General features: G+C 36.2%; 1 protein-coding gene across 1 annotated transcript in view; it reads right to left on the bottom strand.

Moving 5' to 3' along the window:
- Mtfr1 (mitochondrial fission regulator 1) overlaps positions 1-17,913 on the bottom strand; it is a 55,920-nt gene extending 38,007 nt beyond the window's left edge. The window contains exons 1-2 of the mRNA XM_026410036.2: positions 17,865-17,913; positions 730-873 (exon numbers count right to left, since the gene is read on the bottom strand). Coding sequence (XP_026265821.2) covers positions 730-795 — 66 coding nt within the window. The 5' untranslated portion in view covers positions 796-873; positions 17,865-17,913. The remainder of the gene's footprint in view (positions 1-729; positions 874-17,864) is intronic.
- Positions 17,914-27,917: the final 10,004 nt, after the last annotated feature.

Genomic DNA, 27,917 nt, shown 5'->3' with positions numbered 1-27,917 from the left:
GTAGCCTTGGGGAATTAGATTCAAAGTTCAGACACAAAGTAAAAACTAAAAACTGAGAAGTACACTAGAATATTCATATTCAAATGATGTAACCTAACTATATATTTAATAAAACTTAATACCATATCACAGACACTAAGACACTGAATTTGAAAATGAGAAAAAAGTATTCTACAAAATGTGCCTGGCACAGTTGTTCTCATAACTTCACAGAGGATCTGAATAAAATTATGTATCATATAAAATACCTATAAAAAATGTCAAGAACAGAACTAACATCTGTAGAATAGAATGATCATAATATACTAAATTTTTTTCTTCCTCGTTAAAGTTTATATTTAGGAGGCATGACTTACCTTTAACTTTGATGAATGACATTATAACATAATTCAATATTAATAATTTTACAACACTAAGTTATCAACTGTGAGTCAAACATTTTATTACATGATTTTTCTGTATATTTAAGCCTTCCCTCACTAGTAACAGATGCGTTGCTTTTAATGGTCACATGATACAGTAATTAAGTTTTCCACTTACCCCAGAAAGTTATTCCTTTACTCAGGATGCTGGGAAAAGATTTTCTATTATATAAATAGTGAGCAAATTAAACATTATATAAATATTAAATTCAAATATTGATCACATATAGAACTTATCTAATTTTCTCAGAAAAACTCTTAAAAGATCGAAATGTCTAGATTTTAAAAATGAATTTTGAGCACTCACCGATTGCATGCTTACTCCAACTTGTTGAAAAACCATCCTCATCAGGCGCTTAATCCAGCCAAGCATTTAGATGGTAAAGTTGTCCCAAATTTGCATTTCAAGTACTTCAGGCATACATTGCAGTACATTGTCCATTAAAGCACACTGAAAATTTTAAATGCAGATACTGAAATGAATTGTTATTATTCAGAATCTCTACTGTGTACAACTTGTCTTACAAAGTAAGCCTAAGACATTTTAAAACTTGTAGCAGCAAAATTAGTTCTAGGAAAACATACTACACCTGTTACTGCCACCACTGACAGAATAGTCAATATAGTTCCTCCTTTTCTGTGTCACCAGATACTGTGGCACCTGCTTAGCCAAGTCTAAAGCTCATGTATCCTAATAAAAAGGAGGCTAGAAAAGCAAGTACCTGCAACAACAAACAGGTTTTTCTTGTCACCAAAAAATTAGGAAGAAAGGAATTCCAGGAACAGGATTCCAATGCAACATGGTCAAAAATGACAAAAGTCCTTTTATACTCACTAGCACCTTCAACTCACCACCCCTATGCCCCATTATACACTACAGAGATCTCAAATATTAACTTGCATCATGTAATTTCAAAATATTAGTCTACAAATGAGATGGCGTTTAAACAGAATATAAATCAATGCAGTGCTGCATCATTAAAAAAATGTTGCATTAAAACAAAAACAAAAACCAGAAAAACAAAACTGAACAGAGCAATGTGTTTTTGAGATAGTTAATTTACATTTTAATGTAAGCTCCTTATCTCATCATGGACCAACAGCAGTTTGTGGTCTACACTTTGAGAACTTTATAATTACAGAGAATGGGAGAAAAAAGTAAAGCGCCACAAATATGCCAGCAATGGATGCAAATTAACTAAAAAGAGGAGCCATACCCTAAATGACAGAAGAGTGGAAAAGAAAATGAGCACTATGGGCAAAAATGAACAGCAATGGGGAAGGCAGGAAAACAAGAATGAGTACAGGATGCATGTTTATATGAGAACTTGAGCTAAGAGCCTATACTGGAGAAAAAGGAAAAAGAAACAAAGATCAGATTAAATAAATCTTGAAACTACAAAGTAGAGTTTGACTCAATATGTAAGTTTAAAAAGTTTGTTAAATATGGCAAAATTTAAATTAAATTTGATTCTTTGAAAAACCATAAAAAGAAATAGTACAAACATTTTACTGGAAGGTACCAAATTATCATTTATAGAGGGGCAAAGGTAGGATTAAAACTAGAAATTTAGATCAAAATTTAGGTTTTTATCTACTACACCATACTATTCCCTACAAGGAAAAATAGTTTGAGGAAATTATTTGAAATTTTGAGTGTTTTCTGTTTCGATGTTGTCATACATGATCCTACTCAACTTTCAATATGTTTATATACTTAAAGTAATGATATAAAATAGTTAAGTATTAAAAGGTGCAGTGGCACATGCCTATAATTCTACTGATATGGCAGGCTGAGGCCAGAGGATCACAAGTTTAAGGCCAGTCTCAGCAACTTAGTGAGACCCTGTCCCAGAGTAACGAATAAAAAGAACTGGGAGTGTAGCTCAGTGGTAGAGCGCCCTTGGGTTCATTTCCCAATACCAAAAAAAAAAAAAAAAAAAAGTGTGAAGTGTTAAGGCTTTGAGCTAGAGCCTATACTCTAGAGCCTATACCCTTATATCACCTACCAATTGGTGACTATGAACGAAATAATTACCTTCACACTGACAGAATTAGTCAGAGACATTTTAATGTCACCAAGATCTATTACTGAATAAGTGAATCACATCTCTTGAGAGTCAATGAAAATGAAAGAAATGAAAAGAGGAAAGAGTCAAAAGTGACATAAAAAATAGAAATGGTTGGCCAAAAACTAGGCAAGGTCAAAGAATGATTTTAAGTGAGGGTGAAACCCTCCTATTTTGTTGTCTCCATAGTTTTACTTTTTCCAGAATGTCATATAGTTGGAATCTCAATAGTATATAGCCTTTTCAGATTGGTTTCTTTTACTGAGTAAGGTATATTTGAAGGTCCCTGCGTGTCTTTTTGTGTTTTAATAGTTCACTTCCTTTTACTGTTGAATAGTACTTCATTATCTGGATATACCACAGTTTATTCACTCATCTGCCAATAGGCATCTTGTTTGCTTCTGAGTTTTTGACAGTTATAAATAAAAATGCTATAAATATCTATGTACAAATTTTGCTTGTTTTATTAAATGAGTACTGCATTAGGGTTCTTTAGAGAATCAGAAACAACAGCATATATACATTTTTTTAAGTTTTTAAAAGTTGTAGACGGACACAATACCTTTATATTTTGTCTAATTTGTTTATGTGGTTCTGGGGATCGAACCCAGTGCCTCACACATGCTAGGCAAGCGCTCCACCACTGAGCCACAATCCCAGTACCAACAGAACATATATTGATACCTACAAAGAGATTTATTTTGAGATTGGATCACTCAATTATGGAAGCTGGGAAATCTCATAAAATGCCATGTGCAAGTTTGAGGGACAAGTCTGCTCATGGTATTATCCCACTCTGAATCTGAAGGCCTTTACAAGGATCTTTTCTTCCCCCTATATCATATCCTAACAATTTTTCCTACATTTTATTGGTGCACTATAGCTGTGCATATTGATGGAATTTGCTGTTACATATTCATACATGCACACAATACATGGCGCCTCAGCAACTAAGGCTGGTCCTTTTCCTCTACAGATCTACAAGGGATTTCTTTAAGGCAAGAGATGGATGGTCCCACTAAAGCAATGAGCAAATCTGCTCCTCCTTTGCCTTTTTGTTCTATTAAAGCCCTCAAGGGATTTTATGACACCCCTTAGTAAATAGATTCAAATACAAATCTTTTCCAGAACCCGCTCACAAACACACCCAGAAATAATGTTTTACCAGCAATTTCTGCATACCTTAGCTGAAGCTAGCTGTCACATAAAATGAACTATTCACAGATAGTTCTTTTTTAAAAAATTATTATTTGCCAGAAAGAAATGTAATACCTAAAATCTAGGCTAGAGATTAAGGTTAGTGATCACTTGTTTAGAAAAATAAGATGAAAGGAATTAATTCATAAGGACAGAGAAGCCAGTAGAAAGCTTAGGAAATACTGTAGAACAAACAGAAAAAATAAAAAGCACTGAGAAAAAGAATCAGTAGAAAAATTAGAGTTGTACTGTCACTAAAAGAAAAAAAAAAAAGAAATTCAAGAAAGTTAATGATCTTGTTAAACACAGAATGGAAGTCATTTTGTTGGACTCTTATTGCCACCCTTTCCACCCTCTCCGGAACACAATTTGGAGGTAAACACCCCCCCAACTCCACATCATCAACATATTCTCACTCACCACTGAGCACTCCTGGCCCACTTCCTTTAACTGAAACTTGGCTTACCTTTGGAATACTGCCTCTCCTAAGCTACAGCCTTCTCAAAAGGGTTTCTGCTTGTTATTCCCTTAAACTTTATGTCAAGACTATTTGTCATCAATTATTTGCCTCCCATCTTTTAATAATCCCTTCCTCAAAGGCAGGGATTAAATTAAAGGGAGAGAAATTAAAGAGAGAGAAAACAGGTCCATGGTTAGTCACTCATGGCTGCCAGTGGAGGGATAGTTTGATAAACGAAGCATATGGGCATTTTCAGAAATGAAGCCAGTCTTGTCTTTACTTTGAGTGGGATAGTAACTACATGGCTGTGTTCATCATAGAAATGTTCATCAAAACCAGTGAATTTTGTTGTATGCAATTTATACCTCCATGGGGGAAAAAAACAAAACAAAATTTTCCTTTGAGATGCTGCTTTAATACCAAGTTCCCTTCATTGTGGATGTTACTTAAGAGTGCTTTGTCTTTCATCATCATTCAGCTTTTTGTTGAACCTTCACTCCAAATCCTTCCCTAAAAGGAATTCTGCACTTTGACTTGATTAGCACTAGTAAATCAATAAATATATCTTATATTCTTGTCAGTGCTGGGTGATTTTGGTATTCATACAGCTGATATATCAAGCAGAGTAGTATAAAAGCCCATTTTTAGAAAGCTATAAAGCAGTCAAAGCTAAAACTAAGCTAATCATAGATTAAGGTTGCTGTCTTTATGTTTTATTATATTTGGAGACAGGAGTTTTGACTGACAAAAGGCATGAAAGGAACTTCTGGGATGCTGGCAATGTTGTTTTTTTTTTTTTTTTTTTTTTTTTTGATGATGCTGGGAATTGAACCCAGGGCCTTCTGCATGCAAAGCAAGTACCCTACCAACTGAGCTATATCCCGAGCCCAATGTTCCTTTTCTTGTTAGAGATGCTCAAATATGTTGACTTTGTGAAAACTTATCAAGATACACATTTACATATTTTTCTTGACTCTAAGTTATGTTTCAAATAAAAATTTTAAAATCACAAAAAAGCCTTTGGCTAAGTTATATAACTTTGATAAATTTCTCTTAGAAATAAAAATATTAATACCTAAATACATACATATAATTTCTGCAGTGCTTTTTATATTCATGAAACTGGAATTTAAATGCATATCAATAAAATAATGTTAACTAAATTATGGTATATTATAAAATGTTATGCAACTATTTAAAGAAAATTATAGTCTAAGTACTGATATGAAAGTATATCCCTGATATTTAAGAGTAACATGAAAAATGTAATTTCATTTTTACAAAACAAAAATCTTCAACCTTTTATGTGCTGTAGGTGGTACTGGAGATGGAACCCAGGGCATCTTACCATGGGCCCTCATTGCTCCTAGCATTCTAGGAAAGTTTTATTTTCTTACTTTTCCCCTTTTTGTATTTTCTAGAGGAATTATTTCAGATTATCTCCGGGTAACCTGCTGTGGCTTAATGTGTCATCCCCAAAGTTCCTGTGTTTGAAACCTAATCCCAAAGCAATAGTATTGAAAGATGTGGCCTTTAGAGGTGATTAGGTCATGAAGGCTCTGCCCATGTAAATGGACTAACGTCAATAATATGGGATTGCCGTAGTGGGTTTCTGACATAAAGGACAAATTAAGCCCCCTCTTGAGCTCTCTTCCCTTATGTGCTATCTTGCTCCTTCACCTTTCAACAGATGCAGCATGAAGGCCTTTGCTAGATGCTGGTGCCATGGTCTTGAACTTTCCAGTCTCCACAAACATGAGACACATAAATTTCTGTTCTTTATAAATTATCCAATCTCAGTTATTCATTATATAGTAGCAGAAAATGGACTAAGAGCCAGCCACTGTGTATACACCTGTAATCCCAGTGACTTGGGAAACTAAGGCAGGTGAATAAGTTTGAGGCCAGCTTCAGGAATTTATCGAGATCCTGTATCAAAATAAGAAATTAAAAAAGGGCTGGGGATGTAGCTCATTGGTACAGCACCTGAGCTTAATCCCCAGAATCTTCCCCATAAAAAAAGAAAGAAAATGGACTAAGACATTAACCAAATTTACCCAACTCTTTCTTCATCATTTCCCAACAGATAATCAAGCATACCATTTGATAATAGAGAAGTCAGCTGAGAAAAAACCCCTCAGTGTCTTGTCATTCCACATGCCACACATTTATCTGCACCTGTGTCTATTCCCCCAGTCTCTCCTTCCAAACAAATGCCCAGGATTCCATCCTCTCACTTCACAGGTCTTACATCAGAAATGTCCTACATTGCATCAATTCTCTCTTCTACTTTATTAATTTCAAATACACTTGCCCTTCCTAGTTTTTCCCAACTGAATTTAATCCAAAATTCAACTTCTCCCAAATCTGTTGTTCATGTGTTCTCTGAGGAAAATAGCAGTCATATTGCCAGTTATTCCTTCTCTTTCATATTCTATAATCAATCAAGTTCTATTTTCCCTCCTAAAAATATCAGATCCCATCTCCAATGTCCTTACTGCTATTCTATGGCTTCGTTATTGTAAAAATCCACTAATTTATTACCCACGGTTGCCCTCCCCTTTCCATCTGAATGGAAAACCAAAGTAGATTCTTTATGATTTGGTCTCTATTATCCTCTGTGCTAGTCAGCTTTTCATTGCCATGATAAATACCTGAGAAAAACAACTTATAGGAGTAAATATTTATTTTGCCTCACATTTTTAATGTTTCAGTCCATGGCTGGCTGGCTCCACACTTGAGGTGAGGCAGAAAAATATGGTGGAAGGTCATGATGAAGGAGAGAGGCTCAGCTCATGGCAGCCAAGAAGCAGAAAGATAGAATGTGAGAAGGGGCCAGGGAGAAGAGAAACTCTTCTGGGCAGGCCTTCAATGACCTATTTCCTCCAACTAGTTCCCACTTCCCAGTAGGCCACCATTCAATTATCAAAGGATTAATCCACTGATAAGGTCAAAGCCCTCATGATCCAATCATTTCTTAATAGCCCCACCTCTGAATACAGAAGACTTTGGAGGACATTACAAATCCAAACCTTAACATTGTCTTTACTATGTTTTGTTCCTGTCATACAGGGAATTCCAGAAATTAAACATGTTCTCATCTCTGGACTTTTCCTCTACTCATCATCCCACCTCCCTATTGTATTTCTACACTAAGCTGGTTCCTACTAATCTTTGATTTAGCTTAACTATACCTCTTCTAAAAAGTATTTCTCTCAGAATTAGGATTAGAACCCTCCTGTGTGTATTCCCCCATATAGTAGCACAAAAATGTACCTATAAACCACTTCCTCCTCCATTGGCCTTTCATCAACTTAAGGGAAGAAACTATCTTATTTATCACAGTGCCTCAGCACTTAGCACAGGTATAGGATATAATAATTGTGCAATTAATACTTGAGTACCAAATGAATGGAATGTAAGCCATAAGCCAGTGCCTTTCCATGCCTTCTTAACTGTAAACAGATATTTACTGAAATGAGTTTTGATTCTATTATAGGCAAGCTAGGTAATTTCACAAAAACCTTCCTCCCAATGAGGACAAATAAAGTAGCTGGACAAAATACATAAATCAACTATTGAAAGCATCAGAGAACTAACAAGACACAGAAATGTAAGCAAGGCAGTTAAGAGATAATTCTTTGAAAAAACTAATAAAGATACAGACCTCTAACAAGATTAGAAATGAAAATAAAAAACAGGACATCACTATAGATCCCACAATCATTCAGAAAATTATAAAACCAAAACATGGCACAGTATAAGAAGTCACAGTAGTGATTACCTTTGGATGGGACTGGGTAATAGTTGGAAAGCATTCATTAAAGGGTTGTTTTTTTTTTTAAATGTAAACAAATATTTCTTAACTTGGGGGGCTATTATATGGATGTTTGCTTTGTGACAATTTATTAAGCTGTACACTTATCTTTTGTGAATTTTTCTGTTATAATTCCTAATTTTAAAAATGTAAAGACATAATTGGAAACACTTAAAATTTTTGCTATGATCACAAAGGTGGCTGTTATCAATAGGAATTATAGCCACAATGGTGGCTTTTATAAATAGGAATGTATCTTAATTCTTTTTTAAAAACCTGCCTCAAATCAATGTACTCTTCATATTGCCTTATCTAAATCAGTCCTGTTAAAGTTAGTAATACCTTCTTCTATATGTTCAAGTTCAATTTAAAAGTATATTCTAGTTATCAAGCACCTTGAAACCAGAAGTACCTTTCTTTACACAAATCATTTACAAAGTTCCAAAATGTTTCTTAGCATTTGTTTTAATTCAGTTTGCAACTTTGTAAACTATATTCAAGAGACCTCCCACTTCAGCATTACTACACGTGTCTAAGATTTTTTATTCTACTTTTAGTCTCCATCACCCTTTTTTAAAACTTTATTCTAATTAGTTATACATGACAGTAGAATGAACTTTTGACACATCATACATAAATAAGTATAATTTCTCATTCTTCTGGTTTTACATGATGTAGATCACACTGGTCATGTTGTCATATACGTACATAGGGTAACAATGTCTGATTCATTCCTACTATCCTTCCTATCCCCCCATAATGCTTCCCCTCCCTGAACTCTCCACTACCTAATTCAAATTAACTCCATTCTTCCCTAGCTCCCCCTCCTTATTGTGAATTAGCACCCACATATCAGAGAAAATATTCAGCCTTTGTGTTTGGAGGATTGGCTTATTTTGCTTAGCATAACATTCTCCAGCTCCATCCATTTACTGGCAAATGCTATAATTTCATTCTTCTTTAAGGATGATTAAATTCCATTGTGTATATATACCACATTTTCTTTATCCATTCACATAGGTTTAGCTACTATAGAGTTGCCATAAACATTGATGTGACTGTGTCACTGTAGTATGTTGATTTTAAGTCCTTTGGATATAAACCAAGGAGTGGGATAGCTGGGTCAAACGGTGGTTCCATTCCAAGTTTTCTGAAGGATCTCCACACCACTTTCCATAATGGCTGTACTAATTTGCAGTCCCATCAGCATTGTATGAGTGTATCTTTCCCCCACATCCTCACCAACCTTTATTGTTGCTTTTATTCTTGATAACTGCCATTCTGACTGGAGTAAGATGAAATCTTAGAGTAGTCTGTCTAAGCGAACTGTTGATAAAAATTTTCTGGTATTCTTGTTCATTTGGTTACTTTTATATAAAATTCTGATTGCCAGTTGCTCAGATAACAAATGACAAGGCACAATTCTTTAAAACATTAAGTTCCTAAACCTAAGGCAAAATCTTGAATGTACATCATTCAATTCTTTAATATCTTGAGGAACTCAGAGCTGCACATTTGGCATGCATTTTTATTCACTGCAGATTTATAAATATGAATCAAATTTATGGTTAAAGAATCATTTTTTTAAAAAAGGTTTTAAAAAAGATAGTTTAAGAATCGGGCTTCAGATTACTTTCTATGTTTAATACATACATACAATTAAACTCTTAGAAATTTTATGAAGATACTATTGGCTTATAGTCTAATCTAGTGTAGTACTGACTATAAGAAATAATAAACTATTTTTTTGTGGGGAGGACTGTTTGGCAGGGTAATAGAAGAGTAAATGAAGAAATAAACACAACTTGAAAAACACTTTATTTTTCCTTCCAAACTTGGTGAAAACATATAATGATATATAGCTATACTAAATAAAATTTATAGCAGTCCAATCAAAGACAAGAAAACACCACTTGAACTGATGCAATGTCTGTTTTTAAGACTGCTACAACAGGGCTGGGGATGTGGCTCAAGCTGTAGCGCACTCGCCTGGCATGCATGCGGCCCAGGTTCGATCCTCAGCACCACATACAAACAAACATGTTGTGTCTGCCGAGAACTAAAAGAAAAAATAAATATTAAAATTCTCTCTCTCTCTCTCTCTCTCTCTCTCGTCAAAAAATAAATAAAGATATTGTGAAAAGATAAAAAAAAGACTGCTACAACAAAAGTTACAGGAGTTTCATAGTTTGTTAGTCATAAAGATAAGGTTGTCATTAAATTTTAAGTGTCTAAAATTTTTAAGTCATAATTTAAATATGGTGGGGCTTATTTTTATAAGGTCTATGACAATCACTCAAGGAAACAGCCAATTATCTTCAAATCATTAGAGAGATGACCCATTTTATAGAAAATGCCTAAAAAGATTAATAGAACATTTCTTAATAATTTGGTTGGCTAGATCATTAGAAAAATGTTATTTAAGTATTCTCAGAATATGAAAAAATTAGATAATCATATCAGTGTATCCCAAACGACAGTTTATATAAGATACTTTTTTGTAGGTAGGAATGTTTGGCAGGGGACAATGATACAAAAGAAAAATAAGAACCATGAAGTAAAAAGTTCAAACAACTTTATTCAATTTAAAGTTTCTGTTCTTTGAGAATATGTCCTTCCTTCATTTTGTCCCTATATTCTTTTAGGGTACAAGAAGAACAGATAAATTTTATTTGATTTTCAATTTTCAATAGTTGGGATTGAACTCAAGGGTGCTCTGTCACTGAGCTATACCCCTAGCACTTTATAAAAATTCTGAGACAGGGTGTTCCTAAGTTGCCTTGAAATTGCAGTCCTCCTACCTTAGCCTCCTGAGTTGCTATGATTGCAGGCATGTGCCACCATGCCAGGCTAAATATTTATTTTTTAAAATGTTCTCACTTATAACAACTTGAACTTGTCAGAATTTTATTTTTTTATTTGTGCATTATTTTTTTATTCACTGTGATACATTCTATAAGCTCAAAACATAATTTGGTCAATTTCATTCCCCAGTATTTACACTATTTTTTTGAAATTAAACTTTGAAATTCAAGTCCAGTGTCTACTACTATACCTCACATCAGGCTAGTCTAGACTTTATGACAGAATACTTTACCATAACTATAAAACAATGATAAAGTATTTAACCTCTAGGTACCATGTACTAGCAGTAATTAAAAATAATATTCCACATGCTCATGCAAAACTAAGTAGAAATATATATTTTATATATACACACATATATATTTTCCCAGTACCTAGTATAGAATCTGACATAGTATCATTTTGCTCAATCCATAATGAATAAATCTTAAGCCCTGTATTACATCTCTCAACAAAAAAGTAAAATTGGCTGAATATCTATGAACACAAGCTAATTAAAACTTGACAAAAAAATGTTTTTTTCAAGTTAATGGTCTTCAAGGTGAATTTAAACTTCTGAAGGACATATTTAAAGTTATTTGTCTCTCTGTAGGATAAATGTCAATAAGAGCCAGGCACCAAGGCCTCTAACCCCAGTTACTCAGGAGTCTGAGGCAAGAAGCTGGCAAGTTCAAGGCCAGCTTGGGCAACTTAGACCCTGCTGTCTCAAAAGTTTTTTAAAAAGAGAGGCTGGGGTGTGGCTCAGTGGTAGAGTACTCCTGGGTTCAATCCCCAGTATCACAAAAATAAATAAATATATACATAAAAACAAAAAGTCAGCAAGAGAGGTTCTGTTTCTACTTAAAGACCTGTTATTTGCATGTGAGGATCTCTGGAATATAACCACACATTGAGTGACAAGTATTTTCTTCTTGAAGTACTTTTGTAATTTTAAGCAGTCCCAGGCAAATGAATTAAATAGCTTGGCATTAATTTTAAAACAGTGCTTTGAAAAGACAGTTCAAATACTTTCAGTGATCAGTAAGTACAAATAAACTACTTGGAAATCAACAATACTTTCTGACTGAAAATGCTGCCCTTGGCCCAAGGACAGACATGATGAAAATTCACTGTAGAAGTGATTCCGACAAGTTGTATAATAATTAGTCCCTTGCATGTTACATGTACTGCTCTACTGTGAAAACTCAGCAAACTATATCTTTTTAAATAAAGTAGTTTAGTTTTTGAAATCTTAAAGTTATTCACTGAAGCATTAGTTGTGAAAGAAAAAAAAATCTAGAGGCAGTGTAAACGCATATCAATAAGGAAACAGTTAAATTCAACATACCTAATGTAAATTTGTGGACATTTTTAAAAAAGAAAACAAAAAAATGACAAATCTTTAAGGACAACAACTTCTCAATATTTTGGTTTTCAAAAAGCTATGCATGAAAATATTTGCATAATAAAATATTAAATAAAAAAAGTTCCAAACAAACAAGTATATATTATTTCATTTAAAAAAAAATAGGGGCTAGGTATGTAGCTTCTTGGTAGTATAAGCACTTAGCATGTGTGAAGCTCTGGATTTGAGTTAGATCCCTAGTACCACAAAACAAACAAACACACAAACACCTAAAACACAGTAGAAATAGTGGTGCAATAGGTATCTTGTGTAAACACAAAGAAAAAAAGATTTGAAAAGCTACCATAACATTGACTGTATCTGAGGCTTGTTAATAGGATCAGCCATTTATTTTTTCCTTTTTGCACTTGCCCTTCTGTTACTGTTTTTTTTTTCAACAGAATACACTACTTTTGTAATTCTTTTGAAGACCAGTAGCATTTTTAAGATTAAGTAAGTGAATAAATCTAAGAAGTAAAGACATAAAAATTATTCAAACTTTGGACTATATAAGTAAACAATAAACATTAACAATATACAGACTTGGGGAAACCACGTAGGCTATAAATTCCTATTTTCCTATTTCAGACATTCATCCTTTATGATTTTTGCCATATTCAAATACTCTTAATAGTTCAGTCTAAATCAACTCACTTTTTAAAAAATTATATAAATTTAGCCTCATTCTAAGCAATAATATTTATGCAATCAAAGCTTATAGTTCAAAGTATTTTTCCAAATACATTTTAAAATGTAGTCATGCATCGCTTAAGATGGAAATACATTCTGAGATCATTATGCTAACATCAGAGAATGTACTCACACAAACCTAGATAGTAAAGGTTAAACGCTCAATGTGGCCCCTTGATGCAATCAAGAGACAAAGTAAGCACAGGATGTAAGGTACAAGCTGCTGCAACAGCAACATAGCATATTGTTTTACAATAAACTCTTCTTTCTTAATAAGTAGTACTCCTTAAAATAATGATAGGAAGTATAGAAAAGTAAGTATATAAACCAGTAGTATTTATCATCATTATTAAATATCCTCTACCATACATAATTTTGTGCGCTGTACTCTTATACAACTGTCAGCACAGGTTTGTTTATACTGGCGTAACCACAAACACATAATGCATTGCCATATGACATGATGGATCTGATGTCACCAGAGATAAGAACTTTCTAGCTGCATTTATAATTGTATGAGACCACTGTTCTGTATGTACTTAACTATATTTTGCACTCTCTACCTGAATCCAAATAGACTGGGATTAAATGAGATTTCAAAAAGTAAGAAAATTTCTTAAAGGTTAAAAAAGTTATACTGCTTTATAAAAATACTTATATATTTAAAATACAATATGATGTATGTGTTTTTTCAGAGTTTTCCTATTTGTCTGAGTTTTTATATTGTAACCACAACCAACTCATGCTAGTCAAATCCAGATGCATAAGCTAATCTGTTAAATAGTATCAAATGTTTATACAATTTATTTGGTAATAATGGTTTGTAGCCTGACTGGCTGACACCTTCAAAAGAATAAATGAAAGAAGTGATCTAGAGGTGGCATGTACTGGTCCCTAAAACAGCTCTTCATATAGCAATTTTACTATCCATTGTGCTGCTTTTCAGAGGCAGAGCCATATATGTGCAACTTAATATAACAAATGATGAATATCACTGATGAACACGTGCTTGCAAATCAATAAGTGAAATATTAGAAGCCCAATGGGAAAAAAGGCATAGGACATCAGTAGGCATAGAATACAACTGGAAATGTGTAGAAACACAAATGGAAAATAAAATGTAAAAAAATCTTCAATGATATCACTAATAATCAAATAAATGTTAAACTGTTATAACTTTTTCCTTGTGAAATTGGCAAAGATGAGGCTGGTTATGTGACTGTGCTTTGCGTGAGACAGACCCTGGGTTTGATACCTAGCAAAGATGAAAATGGGGATACCTCAGTATTGGTAATAACATGAGCAAAGTATAACCTTTCTGGTGGATGCCCTAGCAGTACGTACACAAAACAGTGCTTTCACGTTTATACTCAGCAATTTCATGTCTACAAAGTCATCCTAAAGAAATAATCTGACTCTGAATCTGAACTGAAAGTTATTCTCTTGAGAATATGAATAGTTTTTTAAAAGAAAATATCTAACAAAAGGTTGGTTAAATACACAACAGTAACTCATCCATACCTAAAAGACATTAAAAAGATAATGTAGGGGCTGAGGCATAGCATGGTGGCATGTTGAAAGCCACAGTTTAGTCAGAATGACGCCTGGCATTTTTGCCAGAGGGAATGGTTGAATGGTGACCCTGCTCTGGGATTAGGGCGGATCCTGCTGGGATTAGGGCGGATCCTGCACCGGTGAGAGTTCAGGAATAAAGGTTGCTGTTTGAACCTACAAGGCTGTGTGGCAGCTTGGTTATTTTGTGCCCAGCCAGACTGCGGCAGTGGCAGAATGCTGGCCTAGCATGCACAAGGCCAAGGTTCCAGCCCCACACCACAAAAAATAAATACTAATAATAAATAAAATATAAACAAATAGGGCTGGGAATATAGTTCAGTGATAAGAGAATTTGCCTAGCATACATGAGGTCATGGGTTCAATCCCCAGTACTGCAAAATAAATAAATGATAATTTTAGTTCTGAAAATGAAAGATGCTCCATATATAAGCTGTATCATAAAACACTGAATATAATCTCATTTTTCTAAATAACTGTGTTTAGACATATTCATTTAGGTCAAGGGATAGCAATATAGCTCAGTGATTGAGCATTTGCCTAGCATGTGTGAAGCCCCAGGTTCAATCTCCAGCAACCAACTCTCTCTCTCTCTCACACACACACACAGTCAAGAAGAGAGGCTGACAAATCTTTTTATGTGACAGATCAGTAAATAAATCTTTTAGGTTTGTGGGTGATATGGTCTGTCAAACTTGCTCCATTATCCTTATAATGGGAAAGCAGTCATAGATAATATGTAAATAAACATGAGTAACCAATTCTGATAAAACACTAAAATTTGAATTTCACACAATTACTATTTGTCACAAAATAGTCTTTAAAGGAATTTTTTTTCAATCACTTACAAATGAAAAAAAAAATGCTCATGGCTCTAGTTCATACAAAATGGGTCTCAGGCCACTTTAGGCCTCAAGCTATGGGCAGTCAACCCCATGTCTAGAATATACAGTAAAGCATCATCAATGGATATCTTTTGAAGATGGGATTACAGTGTCATTTTTTTAATTACTTTTCTTAATTTTGTGATTTCTATCAATAGAACAAAATAAAAAATCAAATATCTGAGTGCTGAATAGAAATCAACATGTTGAACAGCAGTGATACAGCAAGACTGCCCAAGAAAACAAACTGTAGAAACTGAAGTTTATCAGTACTTCAGTATCTACTGTACTATGCTGTCTCCCCTTGCCCGGCTTTTTCAGGCTATTTGCTTTCTTCATTCCTTTCCTTATGTCCATTAATTCACCAGTTACCCACATCTATTTCTTTTATGTTCATCAATCATGTCAGCCCAATAATTCTTTCACATCTCAGGTAAAGTTATGTTTGACAGTGCCAGCTCAATAGCTTCCAATGAAATAACCTTGAACACTTCCATGTTCATTAAGTTAAACTCCTTAGACATGGACTCAAGTTCCTTCACAAGCAATCTGACCTTACTCTGAGAATTCTGAATCACTCTCTTATGGTAGGAATCCTAAACTTCAATTAATTAATTACTTCATTTATTTTTGGACTGGGAACTGAACCCCAGCAGTTCTTTACCACTGATCATACTATTTCCCCTGACCTATGTTTTTTTATTTTGAGACAGGGTCTCCCTAAGTTGGTGAAGTGGGCCTCAAACTTGGCACTCTTCCTGTTTCAGCCTCCCAAATTGGTGGGATTATAAGCAAGTACCAATGCACCCAGCCTAAACTTCAATTTAACAGGATTATTCTACTGTGCTCTGAATAAGCCACCTGTCTCTTGTAGTTCTTTATTCCTCTTAAACTATTTACTTCCATAATAGCCATGTTCAACTAATGTAATATTGGGAAGATGAGGGATACAGATGAAATAACCACTATGAATATCCAGTATTTGCCATGTGCTAAAGAAATGGTAGAGATTATGCATCATGTACATTTCCCCTATTTCTTTCCCCTTTAATGGCAAGAATAAAAATATTTTAATACTTGTATTTGTTAAACTATGTTTATGAACTTTATTAATAACCTCAAAGTTAATTGTATTAATCATTTACTGTTTAAAAAAAAACAAAAATACCTCTCAATATTGTTTTGTACTCACACTTCCAGGTTATTGTCCCATCCCCCATTACAGATTTGTAGCTCAGAAGAAATAATTTTACACATCAGTTTCCTATTCAACTCTTAGGATATTGGGTTAAGGTTAAAGAGCAAAATTTTTGCAAGGAGAAAGCCCAAGAGTAGCCCTCCTGAATTCCAGCCCTCCCCTTTCAGTAGCATAATTTTTAGGCAAATTAACTTTTTCTCCTCAACTGTAAAATGAGGATAACTCCTACTTCATAAGACTGTTGTAAAAATTATACGAATTGGTGGAAACAACTGCACAGGGCTTTATACATAGTAAGAGTTCCATAAACAGAAATTAGCAATATAATTATTACTGCTCAAAGCGTAACATTAATGCCTACATTATTTGGTACCTTTGTTTCTGGTGATTTTGAGAATCTGAACACAGGGTTGTGAAACCTGTAGTACATTCTTGTAGTACAACTAAATTAGCGGTGTTCATACTTTTTAATGTGTGCCTTATTTTACTCAACTTCTCTAAAAAGCAAATGGTTAGAGGTAAAGTTTAACTATTGATCATGAAAAAAAGTGAATACATAAAAGAGATGAAATGATATATGGCATATACATACTTCAAAACAACCCGGAGAGGGAACAAGAGTGGCCATAAATTAATAATTACTGAAAATGGGTGAGGCATACATTGAGTTCTTCATATTATTTGCTTAACTTTATAGTCTGAAGATTTTCATAATTTCTTAAAACGCTCAAAGGCCTACTTATCTAGGGCTTCATGCAAATCCTGGGCATGGTCAGGGAAATACATATTGGGAAGTCCTGGGAGGCAAACAGTGACGGCGCAATGCAATCCAGGTGTAGCCGGTTAAACCTCCCAGGCAGAACCCCGGGTATGCTCCTCCCCTGGAGTCCGCGAGGCTGGCTCCACGAGGCCCGGGAGAGGGCACAACACCGAGGGGAAACGCCGCCTGGCGGCCAGCACGGAAACTGGGGTTCCCAAGACCGTCAGGAGACGGGGGAGGGGCAGGAGACGTGGGATAGGTGGGTGGGTGAGCGCGTCCCAGTCCGGTGGGCGAGGCAACTTCTCTCAGCCCCACCGAAGCACCCGGCCCACCAAGGCTCTCGGAACCGCCCGCTGTCTAGCACATCACTGCCTCCCTTCGATCCTGGAGCAGACGCCCGGCCGGCCTATGGAAGCCCGCCGGCCTCCCAGACCCGGGTTACTTCAGCTCCTGCCCTGTTACCGCGGCGTCCCACCGCCGTCAATCCCTGGGCCGCTTCATTTCCCCCCCTGCCAACCGTTCTTCAGAGTCCCCAGACTCACTTACCTCGGCCGCGCGGCAGCCAGCACCTTCTCCTGCTACTCCGGCTTTCAGATTGGCTGTCCCGGGACGTTGCTGTCAATCAGCCAATCCCCGCCCCGAGCCGGGATCAGGCTGACCAATTAACTGTTTGTTCCGGCTCGGAGGCGGGCTCAGGGAGCCGCGGGCGGAAGGTGTGGCTACCACCTCCAGCGCCGGCAGCCACCTTTCCCCGTCGGTGTGCGCACGCGCAGGAGTCCGTGATGGGCGTGTGCTTTCGCCAGGCCTTGGCTTTGTGTCTTCACTGCTCCGCCCTGGGAAATACTTTTGTTTGTAAACGTCATGCTCTAGGTGTGTAGGAAGACCCACATTCTGAAGGTAACCGCAAGTGTGTATTATGCTGTGAGTCTTAATCCTAACCTGTGTTGCACTTTTCGTCCCATGCTGTGGGGACTTGGTTTCACCCAGCAGATCTTTATACTGCGAACCTCACGTCCGGGGTGCCTTTCTGTTTGGGAGGAGTAGGAGAGGGGGTTTGCTCAAAGTGGATGAAGATTTTTACAGTACTGCCTTCAGGTCCAGTGTCTTTGTAGTCTGGATCATTGTGGTACATGCTTCTTAAATACCTAATCTTGCCCTGATAATATGATCCTTGCATGTATAATTAGCCAAATTCAGCAAGGAAATGTGTTTAGGAGTGATAAAACATTAACATGTAGAAGACGACTATCTGTATTTCTTTTTGGCTTTTCAAGAGACTGTTGCTCATTGGCTGTCTCTCTTACCCTCCCATTGCAGTTGTTCCAGGAGGTTACTGGGTAGGTGCTTGAGCTCAGAAGTTCTTGCCCTAAGTGATTCAAGTCTTCCTACCCAAGGAATTCCCTCCTTCAGCAAGAACTTTAAAACATTTACTCAACAAGGACTTATTGGGAGCCTATTATGACAATACAAATATATTTTAAAAACAAAAATCCTTGAACCACGCCTAGAGTGAGGCTACAGGGTAATTTGGAGATTAAAAACACAAATTTAAGAAATGTGATCACATGTTATGATGGAAGTACAAAGGGTCCTAGGAGACTAGTCTGAGCTTACTGGTGGCTTAAGGAACATTTAGGAAGTAGTGGGTGCTTGATTTGAGGTTTACTGAAAAAGCAAGAACTGAGCTGAATGAATGGGGGGTGCAATAGACAGTTGGGTTTCTGGCAAAGGACACTTGTTTCTTCTGAGATACTTCTAAGGTGGATTTACTGCTAAGTTAATGCATGTACTTCAGGGCCCTGACTTTCATTTGCTCTTTCCATGGCCCAAAGGGGGACCTTGGTACGGAGTTCACATGGTCATATGTTGTCTTTACTTTTTTTTTTTGGTACTGGGGACTGAACCCAGAGGTGCTTAACCACTGAGCCACATCCTCAGTCCTTTTTTTGTTGTTGTTGTTTGAGACAGAGTCTCACAGAGCTGCTTAGGGCCTTGCTAAATTGCTGAGGCTGGCCTCAAATTTGTGATTCTTCTACCTCAGCCTCCTGAGTCTCTGGGATTATAGGCTACATGTACCACCATGACCAGCTTGTCTTGTACTTTAAAAAGAATGTGTCCAAATAAAGTCCAGTTAACACCTGTTTTTCCTTTCCAGCTTCCCTTCTTTCACACTTCCCTTTGTCTTAAGTGCCCTTGGAGTGGCCCTGAACATTTTTGGAATCTGGGCCACTTCGCCATAAGTTATTGCTGTCTCTCCCAATAATGGAATGACTTTTAGGAATTCTCCTAGTCTAGCTGTATACCATCTCACTTAATGCTGGGATACAAATGGACTGTCATAGTTGTTTGACACTGGAAGTATGTGGCTAGTGAAGGAAAAAAGAGGGTTTGAAATGTGTTGAGCTTGAAGCTAATGTTTGGGGAAATCTTACAGTCATCACACTTAAAGTTACAAACAGGATACTTTGCCTTTTGTTTTTAGTAAACTTATTTTAGATTCGCAGAAAAATCGCAAAAAGAGTGGATGAAATTCCTTTGTATCCCTCATCTATTTTCCTTTAATGTTAGCATCTTATATTACTGGAATACATTTATAAAATGAAACAACCAGCATTGGTACATTATTATGGACTAGACTGCACACTTTATTTAGATTCTACTAATGTCCTTTTTCTCTTTCAGGATCGTATCCGAGATGTCACATTGCATTTAGTCATCATGTGTCCTTAGTCTCCTCTGGTTTGTGAAAATTTCTTACTTTTTTGTTTTTCATGATCTTGATATAGCCATGACAGGTTTGGGTATCTGCTCAGGTATTTTGTAAAATGTCCCACGGTTTGAGTTGCCTGATACTTGCACATAATTGGACTGTGATTATAGGGTTTGAGGAAAATATAGTGAGATGCTTGTTTCATCATATAATATCAGCATAATTTAATAATGGTGTTAACTTTTATCATCTGATCAGCATCGTGTTTGCTAGTTTCTCCACTATAAAGTTGCGTTTTTCCCCTTTCCATATTCTTGCCCTTGACAGAAAGTCACTAAATCCTGCCCACTGTCAAGGAAGTATAGGATTAAGCTTCGACTCCTGAAGGGCAATATCTATACATTATTTGGAATTCCTCTATAAGGAAGATTTGTCTCTTCTTCCCATTTATTTATACTCAGTCATTTACTATAGCTTCTTATACGTTTATTCATATGTCATTTTATATTTATACTATGATTTTTATTTGTTGCTCAAATTGTTCCAGATTTGGCTACTGGAAACTCTTTTAGGTTGTCTTGTGTGTCCTTTTTGTCTTTTGATTACCTCCTTTTTTCTAGATCTCCAGGATGCTCCAGGCCATATTGTATTTCTGTCCCCATCCTAGAATCAGCCATTTTTCCAAGGAGCCCTAGAATGGTCTTTAAAACTAAGATCTCAGTACTGAGTATGCTTATTGCTACTGGAGAATCTTTGAATCTAGCCTTTGTTAGAGCTGGTAAATATTGTTACCACCATGTTTTTTTCTTTAAATGCTTCATTTACAACTTTGTGATAGGCAGCCTATAAGGTGTCCCCATTAAGCCTTACCTCTTGGTAGTCAAACTTTTGTGTGTTTTCCTCCTTTTGAGCATAGAGTGGACCTACTGACTTGCTTCTAATGACTTGAATATAGCAAGAATTAGAGGATGTCATTTATTAAATTACAAAATGACTGTGGCTTCCATCTTGCTTGCTTGCTTTTGGTTCTTCTTTCCTTCCTCTGAGGGAAACCAATGACATATATGAGCTTCACTAAGGAGAGGCCCACATGGCAAAAAACTGAGGGAGGACTGTGGCCAACGGCCAGTAATGAACCTCCAGTCATCAGCTTGTGGGAAACTAAATCCTGCTATAAGCCATGGAACTTGAACTTGGAAGGAGATCCCCTCTCTCTCTGGAGTCTTGAATTGACTGGAACCCGAGCTGGCAACTTGATTGCAGCCTTGTGAGAGAGGCAGACATTCAGCTAAGCTGCACATCGACTTCTGATGCACAGAAACCAAGAGAAAATAATTGAATATTGTGTTGAGCTGATAAGTTGCGTGGCAATTTGTTAGGAAGCAATAGATAACTATACAATTTTGGTCTCTTCCACAAGATCAGTGGAGCTATTTAAAATATATATGCCCAAGTCTCTACTTAGAATCTTAGGTGATTGTTCTGCATAGCTAAGTTTGAAGACAAATACAGATAGATACAGGGCAATCCATTTGAGAATATTAGAAAAAATGGACTTTTGTTTTCTTTTTAATGTATTTAATCCTGGAGTTTTTGACCCAGATTAATGACTCAGCTTTCTTGACAGAATCAAGAAAACAAAAACTTTATCTGCTTTGGAGTATTTAATGAATAAAAGAAAAAGTGCCAGAGCTCTCTAACTTAACTGTGTGGCCTTGAAAAAGTTCCTTGATTTCTCTATATCTTCAGATTCCCCAGAAAAATAAGACTGTAATACCATTTTTAGGGAAAGAGGTTTATTCATTTTTAGGTATATTATGCAATAGAAAGGACCAAACTCTGAGCTTCCTTCCATGTAGAGATTTAATCCCTCTAATCCATATTGGTAGACAGATGTTATATTTTGTTGTGGACAGAATGTGGACTTTGGAGTCAGACCGATTTCAAAATATGTCCATGCCATTGGTCAGCTGTGTGTATCCTTGGCCAAGACAGCCTCCCTGGGTCTCCTTTTCCTAACCTGCACAGTGAACATTCTCAGAGTATTTTTGAAAACCTATTGTGTAACATTTGTCAAATGCCAAGGATAATTCCAGGCTTGTCACTATAATCACAATGGAGGACATATAATCAATTTGTCCAGTTATGATCCACTGGATGATCCACTGGTTAGTAAAGTAGGGAACAGTCAAAGGTCCACAACAGACTGTTTCTCATAATGGGTTTAATGGCAACCTCATTTGATGAAGAGAGGTTGGATTAATTCCTCACCCCACCCCCTGCCAGCTTTGAATACATCTATGTAAAAAATATAACGCACTGAAATGGGGCTCGAGTATCTACATTAGAATTCAGGAAAACCTTGATAGCAAAATATCATTGTGTTAAGTAATGACATGCCCACAGAGGTTTTAAGATAAGTTAAGGTTGGATGTGTGTGGGAGAGGTTGAACTACTGTCCAGTCCAGTCTAGGCCAATTGTGAAAACCAACATTATCTCACTGGAGATTAGAGTCAGGGATATAGACAGTGCCCATTGACTACAAAGCTCCTTTAATCACAATAATAGGCAGAAATTTTTGATAGGTGATAAGATTTTAATCTTCTTTAGTCTTGTAAAGCTCAATTAAAAGAATATTTTTACTGTGCCTAGTGACAAGTTGTTAAGCAATTTTAATTTTGTCATATAATTTTGGTTATTCTAAAAAGAATATTCTTCTCTTCATTGTCATATGAAGTGACAGAAAAGTTCTGTATTCAAATGTGTCAAGAGACCACAACCTTTCCGAAATTGTGATATTCCTTGTTATAAATCTAGCCCTTGATCTGGGCACAGCAGCACATGCCTGTAATTCCAGAGACTGGAGAGGCTGAGACAGGAGGATCAGAAGTTTGAGGCCAGCCTCAGCAAGTTAGGAGGCCCTAAACAACTTAGTGAGATCCTGTCTCAAAATAAAAAAAGACTGTGGATATGGCTCAGTGATTAAGTGCCCCTGTGTTCAATCCCCAGTATCCATAAATAAATAAATAAATGCATGAATGAATAAATCCAGCCCTTGGGATTGATTTGACTTACAAGGCTCTTTTTTATGTTTTGTTTTGAAATTTGTGGTTATGGAAAATATCACATATACACAAAAATATAGTACTAGGAATCCTCTTGTATTCATCAGCCAGTATACAGCTACATCTTATATAACTACAAGCTTTCCCCTCCTCTGATTTTTCCTTTCCTTCCTCCCTTTTTCTGGGATGGAACACAGAGACAAAGTACCACCAACCTACATATCCAACCCTTTTTATTTTTTTTTTAATTTTTTTTTTTTAAAGAGAGAGTGAGAGAGAGAGAGGGAGAGAGAGAGAGAGAATTTTTTTTTTAATATTTATTTTTTAGTATTCGGCGGACACAACATCTTTGTATGTGGTGCTGAGGATCGAACCCGGGCCGCACGCATGCCAGGCGAGCGCGCTACCGCTTGAGCCACATCCCCAGCCCAACCCTTTTTATTTTTTGAGACAAGGTTCTTATTAAATTGCCAAGGCTGGCCTCAAACTTTGTGATCTTCTGGCTTCAGCATCCTGAGTCACTGGAATTACAGGTGAGTGCCACCACACCTAGTTGCTCCTCTTATTCTTTTGAAACTCATCTCAGGTCATTCCATTCATAAATATTTCACTGTATATCACTAAATGATAAATAGTTTTTTAAGAATATAACTATAATACCATTGTTACATCTAAAACAATAATTAGTTCCTAATATTAAATAAGTGTTCAAATTTACCTTCATGTCTTTTTTTGTTTTTTACAGTTTATCTAGATGGTTTATTTGAATCCACATCCAAAAAGAGCCACATGTTACTTTTGCGGGTACGTCTCTTGCATCTATTTCAATCTACAGTTTCTCCTTCCTGCTTGTTTATTTAGAAACACCTGCCAGGCTCAGTGGCACAAGCCTGTAATCCCAGCAACCAGTTAGGCTGAGGTAGGTGGATTACAAGTTCAAGGCTAGTCTCAGCAATTTAGTGAGGCCTTAAACAACTTAGAAAGATCCTGTCTCAAAATAAAGAAAAATGCTGGGGATGTAGCCCACTGGTAAAGTACCCCTGGGTTCTGTCCCCACAACTCATGCCCCCCCCCAGCAAAAAAAAAAAAAAAAGGAGGAGGGGGAAGAGGAGACTTGCAATGGAACTGTTAAACACTCTTCTGCCTTATAACCTAAGTCATAGTTTTGTTTTGTTGTTGTTTTTGTTTTGGTAGAGATTGAAACCCAGAGGTGCTGAACCCCTGAAACATATCCCCAACCCTTTTTATATTTTATTTTGAGACAGATCTCACTAAGTTGCCCAGGCTGGCCATGCACTTGGAATCCCACTACCTCAGTCTCCCAAATTGCTGGGATTACAGGTGTATACTCCACCACACTGCTTTAGATTCTTGTGGTCACAATTATTGGGTTAAAAGGTTATTTATAAGAATAGGTTTTGCTTTGTTGTTTTCTAAAGTGCTGGAATAATTTACATTTTGTAGAAATATATGAAGAATTTTCTACCAGTAACATTGTATCATTTTGATTTTTGCCAGCCTGATGAGGTTTAAGTGATTATTCACATTGTTATGTTAATCTGCATTCTCTTATTACAAGTGAGTTTACATGTTTTTTTTTCAGTTTATTGACCACATGGATTTTCTCTTTATTAAATGCCTATTTATGTTCTTTGCCCAGTTTCTATAGAATTGCTTATTCCCTGCTATTCATTAACCTCTGTCTGCTCACTAGGTTGCACATTTACCCCCAAACTTATTGTGTATTAATATCACTTTATATTTTTTATCCTACTAAAAATTGCTTTTTCTTTGGTAGTGTTAGGGTTTGAACCCTGGGGCCTTGAGCTTGCTAGGCAAGCACTTTATCACTGAACTGTATCCCTGGATTCCAAAATTGCTTTTCAAAACAAGTCAAATATGTTATTTTATTAACTTCTTAGTTTCTGGTCTTGTTTAAGTTTCTCCGTATATCTATGTTATATATGTAGTCTCCAAGATTTGAGGTTTTAATACATCTGGAATTAATCTTTTGGTAAGTGATGAAATATATAGGCCCAATTTCATTTTCATACAGATGGATAGCAAAAGATTCCATTCATAATTATTTATTATTCTTTTAAATTTTATCTTTGTCATGTTTTAAAATGTACATTTGATAGTTCATATACAAAATTCATGAATAAATATACGTCAGAAGTGTGTGTTCAAAAATTTGTTATTTTTGTTGTTTTTAAACTGAGAAGGGTTGTTTATCAAAAAGTTTCAGAAAACATTACTCCCTGTGCTCCTTAGACTCTGAACGTTTTAGAGGGCAAGGATTATGTTCTTCCATCTCTTTAAATCCATAGCTAAGACTATTTCTAACACAATATACATGTTCAAAAAATGACTGTCAAATGATTGAGTGAATAAAATAGCCACTATCTGAATCATATATTTTAAGCAACACAGCTATTAGGAAACTTGACATTCCAGCTGTGTCCTGTGGTAAGATACCCAAGGTGAAGAAAAAGTGAGATTCATAATGGTAAGTAATATAACTTCCTTGGTGTCAAGTTCAGACACTTTTAGTATGGGATGTGAGTTCTTAAAACCTTGAAAGATTTCCCTGAGGCTTGTAATCCATAGGTGCTTAGGAAAGTGGTAATTATCTTTTTGTGGATGCATCTTGTGCTTTTTAATGCTAGTCATTATTTCTTTGTCATGACAGTTTGCAGGAAGAATTGGTCTTAATGGCAGAAGAATGATTATATTTTAGACTGTAGGAACTTCCAAATGACAAAGACTGTGGAACATATATTCTGGACAGTGTCAAAAAATTCCTGCCATTAATTATTAGTTGGGAAAATGCTATATGGCTTTTCCCTTCCTAATACAAAAATTAACCTTATTATAAATAGCAAGTTTAATTTCCTAGATTATTGAGTTGTTTTTATAACAATACTGTACAAAACTTCATTTACTCAACCAGATGGGTTATGTTTAACCTGGCTATGCTCTTTGGACTTAGTATTATTTGCTGCTTTTTTTTTTCTTTTTTTTGCAATTTTCTGCACTTACACCCCACCCCATTTCTTTTTTAAATTCCAGCAGTTGATTGTTACAACCAGTACTCCTACCATTGGACATTCTGCATCATCTCTTTTTTTCTTTATAATTTAGACTCAGTGTTTCCCCACCACCACTCCAACTCCCTTGTGGCCTTGAGGAAAAGAAACCAAGCCAGACACCTACCCCATTGCCCCTTCACGCAGGCAGTGATCCAGAGATGCTTAACAGCTGCTTATCACATCCCCAGGTTTTTTTGTTTGTTTTTTTTTTTTTAGTTTTTGAGACAGAGTCTCACTAAGTTGCTGAGACTGGCTTTGAACTGCCATCCTCCTGCCTCAGCGTCCAGAGTGGCTGGGATTACAGGAGAGCGCTACCATGGCTGGCCAGGCTTGTTTTTGCTATAGGTCAAATGTTGTGAAAAAAGAATAGTATGGCTTTATTTTGCTCCTATTTTCTTCTTGCATTTATTATAAGAGGATAATCAAAAACAAGGAACACATGGCACAAGTAACCATTTGGTTTTTAAATTTCCTTACAAAGTACAGAAGATATTATTAGCCCGTAAGAGGCCTCTCAAATATGAGCTACACAGCAGAATCAAATTGTAAAAGAGGGAATCCAAAATCCTGTTGTTAGGTAGTAGCTAGCAACAAGCAGTGAAATACAGGCAAGGTCGCTAGTATTCTTTAAATTATCTTAGGGTCCTACTTTAAATTACTTCCAAAATAGACAAGAAAGCAAAGGGTGGTAGTTAATTTGTAGAAAATAAACAGAAGCAAGGGAACTAGTTGAAAATTGTGTCAAGGAAAGGATTAATTGGACTAACTCTTGTCAGGGTCCATTGATGTTGATGTAAAGCTAGGAATTATGGCCAGAAGTGTCTCCAATTGTCTGGGAAGGAAGTTTCCTTTAGTAGTGCAGTTACACTAAGGTAATGGCCTGACCAGAACCTGATCCCAGTGCCCGCATTAACTTGGGTTTGACTTGTAGATGAAGCCTACAACCCCCCCCTCCCCAAATAGGATGACCCCATGACAGTTCCAGAGAGGAACACCTAAGGTCAAAAACTGCACTGTGCAACATGAAGGAGGAGTTGAACACTTGGTTAGCAGAGAGTAGAAAAGGTGGTCCCAAATTATCTTGTAAACAGCAAAGAGTAATAAAATTGGGGCCAACAAAGTCTTATTTGTAGTCCTCTACTTGAGACGACCCACTTTCCCCCTTGAGAGTGCTTCTTGCTAAGCCTCACATTCACTTCTAATAAAGTTTTCTTGTATGACTTGATGTCTGATTTTAAATCTTTCCTTAGAACACAAGAACCGAGGTTTGGAGTTTCTGGTCCCTACTTTCCTGTGTCACAGTGGTTTTTTGAGTGCAATAGATGCATTATTGTCAATGACTGGCCTGTGGGATTTAGATTACCTCAAGAAATACTTAAAAAATAAAATAAAATCCATACCTTGACAAAACCAAATCTTTAGTGACTGCTATCAATAAAACAAGTACATAAACCTTTACTTTGATAAATATAAGGAAATAATGATTTTTTAAAAAAGAACTGCGTGACAAAAGAGAAAATTCGAACCAGTCTCTTAGAATGGGAAAAAAAAAAAGTCATTTCAAAAAGCAATCACTATTTCAAACAGACAGAACTGTCCTTTGCAGCCTTGGCTTTGCTAGGAACACTGGACACCTAGATGAAATGAACGAAGAGTCCAAGGAACGCTTAAGTCCATAGTAAAAACAAATTTAACGATTGTGAATTAAAATCACAGAAGCAGCAGGGAGCA

Source organism: Urocitellus parryii, chromosome 7 (assembly GCF_045843805.1).
Source record: "Urocitellus parryii isolate mUroPar1 chromosome 7, mUroPar1.hap1, whole genome shotgun sequence".
Lineage (NCBI taxonomy): Eukaryota > Metazoa > Chordata > Mammalia > Rodentia > Sciuridae > Urocitellus > Urocitellus parryii.
This window is presented reverse-complemented; position numbering and strand designations above follow the sequence as displayed.